This window comes from Peromyscus maniculatus, chromosome 14 (assembly GCF_049852395.1).
Source record: "Peromyscus maniculatus bairdii isolate BWxNUB_F1_BW_parent chromosome 14, HU_Pman_BW_mat_3.1, whole genome shotgun sequence".
NCBI lineage: Eukaryota > Metazoa > Chordata > Mammalia > Rodentia > Cricetidae > Peromyscus > Peromyscus maniculatus.
In genome coordinates this window covers 84,953,042-84,959,743 of record NC_134865.1, presented here as the reverse complement: position 1 = coordinate 84,959,743, position 6,702 = coordinate 84,953,042, and the positions used below count along the sequence as shown (strand labels likewise).

General features: G+C 55.8%; 1 protein-coding gene across 3 annotated transcripts; it reads left to right on the top strand.

Moving 5' to 3' along the window:
• Positions 1–5: 5 nt before the first annotated feature.
• On the top strand, positions 6–5,608 carry LOC143268503 (uncharacterized). Of its 3 annotated transcripts, none has more exons than XR_013044560.1 (3): positions 6–109; positions 1,065–1,216; positions 3,435–5,608. XR_013044560.1 is itself a non-coding variant. In XM_076551529.1 (3 exons), exons 1-3 carry the CDS (start codon positions 827–829, stop codon positions 5,354–5,356), a joined length of 333 nt encoding a protein of 110 aa, XP_076407644.1. In that variant the 5' UTR covers positions 810–826; the 3' UTR covers positions 5,357–5,608. The 3 variants fall into 3 exon arrangements, 1 of the variants encoding a protein (XP_076407644.1); XM_076551529.1 differs by lacking the exon at positions 6–109 and adding an exon at positions 810–991 and having other exon boundaries at positions 5,341–5,608; XR_013044559.1 differs by lacking the exon at positions 6–109 and having other exon boundaries at positions 707–1,216.
• Positions 5,609–6,702: the final 1,094 nt, after the last annotated feature.

Here is a 6,702-nt window from a genome sequence, read left to right as displayed (position 1 = left end):
CACACACACACACACACACACACACACACACACCCCTCACAAGGAAATAACTGAGTCAGGAGACTGAGAAATAGCAGGAATAACTAAGACAAGTGGAAGATTCATCAAGGTATAAGGCATCAATGTGGGGTAGAGGAGAGTGGCTGCCCCCCCCCACCTCCCCCTACCCCACCACCACCCGGGAGCAGAGGCGAAGGCAGGGCCACAGCATGCAAGAGTCTGAACTTAGATGAGAAGCAGAGCAGTGCACAAAGACTCTGGGTCCTGCACAGGGCTGGTCGGGTGGGAGCCATCACTGAGGCAGGCACAGCCATGCAAGGCCCTCCCCTCATCTCTCTGGGAAGTGTGATCATACACACTAGTGATCCTAGAGCACAGGCCCTGTCCTGTAATGTCCAGTAGCCATGCCTGGAGGCCCGAACACAGGGTTGCCCACCCAGGTCTCAGTTCCCTTCAGGGTAAGCAGCAGGCAAGAATACGGGGCTCTGCCCATCTGTGAAGGCCCGAGGGACCAAGCATCCCACAGCACTCCATCAGAAAGCAGGAGGAAGATGGAAAAAACCTGCCTCAGCAGAAGACAGCTCCAGGTGGCAGGAACACACCCCCTGACTGCACTCTGGGCCCCCCTTTCCTTAGGGCCCGGCTTCTAGAGGGGCAGGGACTAAAGGAGTGAGATTCCAATGCCCTTGCAGCCCCCAGGACACAGACCCCATGGCGTCCCCATAGTCCTAGCTCCCAGAAAGACCCAGTCCTACCAGCAAAGGTGTCAGGGCTGTCGAGGGAGCCCCCAGAGGGTCACTGAGCCTCCCAGCCCCACCCAGCCTGGATGTCTCCCACTCTGACATCACCTGCTGCCATCTCACTGTGGGCAGCAGGCACGGGGAGTCCCTCAAAGGAGGGGAGGCCAAACCCCGGACCCTGGTCATGGGGTGACCACGGCCACCGCCAGTCCAACTTGGAAAGGCTTCGGAGCCAGGGCCTGCTGGAAGAGGTTTGGGGCTGGGCTAGCCCGGCCATCGTTGCTAGGAGGGAGAATAATAAACACCCTAAACTTGTCCCCTCAGCCGCCCCAGCCAGAAGAGCCACCACCCGAAGGTGAAGGAGGAGGTGGCGATGCGGATGCTGAGAAGCAGGAGGCAGGGGGCAGCACAGCGGATGAAAGGAGCAGACAGAACGAGGTCCCCTCCCGGCCGCCGACAGGCCCAGAGGAGGCAGGGTGAGCCGGGAGACGGTGGCGGCTAAAGGAAAACGAGAGAAGGAAGACGGAGGGAGGGACCGGGAAGGAGGGGGGACCGGGCAGCCGGGAGGAGGCCGGGAGGCGGGCGGGCGGGCGCGCCAGGCCCAGAGGGGGAGGGAGCGGCGTTGTCTCCTGAATCAGCGCTGGCCGTGCCCGGGCGGGGACCCGGCGCCCAGGTCTACCCGCTCGGCAGGCCGCGTAGACACGCGCGGGGCCAGGCCTTGTCGCCGGTGCCAGGCGGCCCCTCCCGGGCGCGCACAGACCTGGACAGCATCGGCGGCGGAGGGCACTGGCCGGGCCAGGTGTGCCAGGCGCCCTCGCCCAGCGCCCTCCTCGCCGCCGCCTTTGTCCAGGCCCTCCCCGCTCCGGTGTGGCCCCGAGGCGCGCAGGTGCGGTGCTGGAGGCCCAGCCGCCGGGAGCGCAGGGCCGGCGCGGCCCCTCCTGCGTCTTACCTGTGCTCCCGCCAGACCCGCGGCTCGCCCGCCTGGTCGCGGCCCGACCCAGCCCGGCCCTCCGCCCGCCCGGCCGAGCGCTGGGCGGGGCCGCCGCCTAGGACATGCCCGGCGCGGCCCGCACGCTGGCGGCAGCCCCGGCCGAGCCCACGGGCAGAGCGCCGGACCGCGGCCTCGCGCGGCGGGTCCCCTGACGTCTGCGGCGGCACGCTCCGCCCCGGCGCGCCCCGCCCCCGGATCGCCCCGCCCCCCGGAAACCAGGTTAGGGCGGGCCAGCCGCAGCAGGTGAGCTAGACTCTCCAGCGCCACCCCAAAGGCTGAGCGCACCAACTCCCGTTCAGTCCACCCGACCCAGAGCAATCGATCGGGCCGCCAGACTGGCGGTCACCTTTGTCCCCGGCTCGGCCCCGCACGTCTCCCCACCCTGTGCACCTGACCCCCTCTCCCCTCCGGCTTCGGCTCCGCTAGGGTTGCGGGACCCGGCGTACAGATGCCCAGCGTCCTGGCCCAGGGCCGAAGGGTTAACAACCACATTCCAGAAGCCAGGGCTCCAGCCGCGCTCCCAGCCCCAACCTTTGGCCTTTCAGCCCAGTCGAGGGGTGCAGGGCGAAGGAAGTAGGATGAGTCCCAGAGGTCTGTGCGTCCAGCCGGGTCTCTTCCTCCTGCTCCCTCAACGCTGCAGGACAGGCCATGGACTCGGGACTGGGTGGTGGGCAAAGACGCCAACCTACCTGGACGTCGCAGTGGGCTGGGCAGGGAGGGGCGGGGAACTCCGAAGGTTCTCCCAGTTCCCGAGGTAAGTTCTCACTGGCCGGTAGCTGGTGCCAGGTGCAACAATGGAGGTATCAGGTGTCCCTCGAGTGCCTAGGAGGAAGGGATTAGCGCTGGGCGGGGCGGCTTTGAAGAAGTAGTGGAGAGTCTGTGGTCAGGGATGAGGGCCTTGGCGGAAGTGGCATGCAGAGCAGGACTCCAAGCCTGGGAATGTGGGCTTCATCCGGCGGGTAGAGGAGCTGCAAGGTTGCAACCCAGTCCACCCCTCCCCGAAGTCCAGGCTTCGGAGCCTGTGGTCACAGTTGCCCAGCCCTGTCCTTCGACGGGAGGGCTCCTACACAACCTCAGAGTGGAGGCAAGCCCGCCAGGAAGAGTCAGGTAGAAAAAGCTCCGTGAGAATGCGCCAGGTTGTTGGGCCCTGCGGGCGGACAGTGAAGGCCCCAATAGGGGAGCCTGGATTGTGATGGGGGCAGAAAAGGAATGTAGCCTGGTGATCGAGCTTTGGACGCCATCCCAAGGACAGTGCGGCCCAGGAGGTTTGTGCCAGCTGAGACCTGCTCAGATGAAGGCTGTGGAGAGAGCTCTAGATGTCCACGTGGGAGAATGGGAGTACTTTGAGGGGGAGGCCAGGACTCCTAGGAGAGGCCAGGGCCTGAAAGAGATGGAGATGGGGAGGGCGGACTTGTTAGGTCCTGGAGAGAGGGGAGCTGGGTACTTTCCTCCCTTCCGGCTCCTCCTGCCTTTGCCAGGGCTGTTAGCCCCAGCTTCTGGGAGCCGTATGGGGATTTCCTGGGCTTCTTCCTTAGCAGGCACAGGCTGTCCTGTTTCTGAGCCCGGATCCTGACCGTGGCCCTTTCCCATCCTCTTTGTTCTGAGGACAGCCCTTTCTTAGCTTTGCCTACCCTTTGTTCACTCCTTAGTAATGGATGTTTATAAACTTTTTTTTCTCTACCTGGATTGTGACTTCCTCCAAGGTGAAGGACGGGATGAAGGCATAGTGTTCTGGATTCTGACTGAGGTCCCTTCGAGCCACGTAGCTGTCACTGGGTTGGAAGCATAAACATGAGGGCAGGTTTGGAGGGAGGCTGCTGGGAAGGTAGTACTGGATGGGAAGGGGCCAAGCACACTGGAGTGACTTGACCAGTAGGGAGCTAGTGGTAGCGTTAGTCTTCATTGGGGGTGACACTTAGACACACCGAGTGGACAGGCTTCCTATCGTTTAAACTAAGAACACATAGACCAAGCTGTGGTGGTACTGTGTTCCCCAAAATACTGTGTGCCTTAATAAACTTATCTGGGGTCAGAGAACAGAACAGCCACTAGATACTTAAGATAGGCAGTGGTAGCACATGCCTTTAATCCTAGCATTCCAGAGGCAGAAATCCAGGTGTTCAAGGATACAGCCAAGCATGGTGACTCACGCCTTTAATCTCAGAAAGCGAGCCTTTAATCCCAGGGAGTGGTGGTAGAAAGCAGAAAGGTATATAAGGCGTGAGGACCAGAAACTAGAAGCATTTGGCTGGTTAAGCATTGGGCCTGGTTAAGCATTGGGCCTGGTTAAGCATTCAGGCTTTTGAGCAGCAGTTCAGCTGAGACCCATTCTGGATGAGGACTCAGAGGCCTCCAGTCTGAGGAAACAGGACCAGCTGAGGATCCGGCGAGGTGAGGTAGCTGTGGCTTGTTTTGTGTCTCTGATCTTCCAGCTTTACCCCAATACCTGGCTCACAGGTTTGATTTTATTAATAAGAACTTTTAAGTTCATGCTACACCAAGTAAGGAAAACCAAGGAGTGAGGTACCGATTCTCACAGAGTGACCGATACACTAAGCATAACCACAGTCTTGAAAGGACTTTAGATATGTCTAAAATAAATAAACACGGGACTGGACTAGGCCCTCTGCATAAAGGAGACAGTTGTGTAGCTTGATCTGCTTAAGGGGCCCCCTGACAGTGAGATCAGGATCCATCCCTGGTGCATGAGCTGGCTTTTTGGAGTCCACTGCCTATGATGGGACACCTTGCATAGCCTTGATGCAGGGGGAGGGGCTTGGACCTGCCTCTACTGAATGTACCAGGCTCTGCTGACTCCCTGTGGGAGGCCTTACCTCGTTGGAGGAGGGAATGGCGGTGTGTTGGGTAGGGGGAGGCTGGAGGGGCAGGAGGAGGGAAGAGAAGGGGATCTGTGGTTGGTATCTAAAATGAATAAAAAGTTCCTTAATAAAAAATTAAAAATAAAATAAATAAAAATAAATAAACACAAATGGCCAAAACTCATATGAAGAAAATGGCCAGCACCACTGACCACTATGGAAATGCAAATCAGAACCACAATGAGAGACCACCTCATACCTATCAAGATGTCTACTACCCAAACAGAGCAATTACCAAGGAGAGTGTGGAGAACTGGGCAACTTTTGTGTGTAAAATAGTTCAGTCACTACAGAAATGGCAGAAAGTTTAAACTTAGCATGTGCTCCTTCAGTCTCACTTGGGGGTAGTCACCTAAAAGAACCAGAAGTTGAGGTATGATCACACACATACACGTCACTGCAGACTTGGGGCTTTTGAAAGGCTCAGAAGCAATGGAAATAAGGAAGTGTGTAGGGAGAGGTGCCTGGCTTTGATGAGGCCTTGGCTGTTGAGTGGAAGGGAGACCGCCAGCCCAAGCTGCTCTGGTACCCAGGTGAGGAGCGGACTCTTACTGGTTTGCTGGGATAGGCTAACAGCCGCCATCGTTGTTGCCTGAACGACTCTAGGTGCTAAGGAAGAGCGTAGGGTGGGGTGGTGGAGGAGGAGGGTGTCACCAGAGGACTGTGGCTGCGAACACTGTTGCCAGTGCTGAAAGGCGAGGTCAACCATGATCAATGTGTCTCCTCGCAGGGTGAAGAGAGGTTAAAGGTTAAAGCAGCAAAGAGGAAGACAGATGCCAAATCTTTTCAACGACGTCCAGCCATCCATCAGACATCTATAGCCCCAAGAGTCAGTGTTTCCAGGAGGTGCAACCTTTGAGTCCCGGGAAAGTAACTCAGGAAGCTGTTATCACAACTTACAATCTGAGCTATTGCTGCTGAAGTTACTGGGACACTAATAATGTACTGCCCAGCTGTGCGGCTTCCAAAATCAGTGACTTTAAGCCAATAAGAGCAAATGAAGTTGAAGGAGATTTTTTTTTGTGGGGGTGGGTGGGTAGGAGGGGGGATTCCTCAGTAGCACATTCACCTTCTAAGCAGAATTATTCACAACAGCCAAAAAGTGGAAGCAGAACTGTCTTTATTCAGGTGAGTGGCTAGACAACATGTGCACATGTGTGAGAAACTATTATTAATCTTAAAAAAGAAATTTTCATGTGCGCATGTGTGATAAACTATTATTAATCTTGAAAAAATTTCCATGTGTGTATGTGTAATAAACTTTTATTAATCTTAAAAAAGAAAGAAATGGCCTTTAATCCCAGCACTCGGGAGGCAGAGGCAGGCGGATCTCTGTGAGTTCGAGGCCAGCCTGGGCTACCAAGTGAGCTCCAGGAAAGGCGCAAAGCTACACAGAGAAACCCTGTCTCGAAAAACCAAAAAAAAAAAAAAAAAAAAAAAAAAAAAAAAAAAAAAAAAAAAAAAAAGAAAGAAATGTTGACAAATGCTTCAGCATGGGTGAACCTAAAACAAAACAAAACCCTACACACTTAGTAATTCCACTAATTTAAAGGCCCCAGAATGGTCAGAACCACAGAAAACAGGAGGGAGAATAATGGGGGCTTCTGTGGGCCGGGAGAGGGGAGTGATGGTCAGTGTTTACTAGGAACAGAGCTCCTGGCAGATACCTGACATACACCGTTTAAGGGAGGAGAGATCTCTGCTCACCCATCGTTTCAGAGGCCTCAGTCTATCTTAGCAGGGAGAATGTGACACAGCAGAGCAGGTCATGGCCCCAAAGCATGAAAGGAAGCGGGTAGATGGAGAATATTTGCCTGTGCTTAGGGAATCACTTCTCTTATCCTAGCCTATGGAATGTGACCCCACACTCTGGGCAAGTTGTCCCCATTTAGCTAATCCTCTCTGGAAATGCCCTCATCGATACATCCAAGATGTACTTCACCAAATCTCTCTCTCCTTTTTAATGTACGTTGGTGTGTGTGCAGGCATGTGTGTGGAGGGCAGAAGATAACGTCTGCTGTCATCCCCAGGAAAAGCATCTGCCTTCTTTGATACAAATGTCTTTCATTGGCCCAGAGCTTTCCGAGTAAGC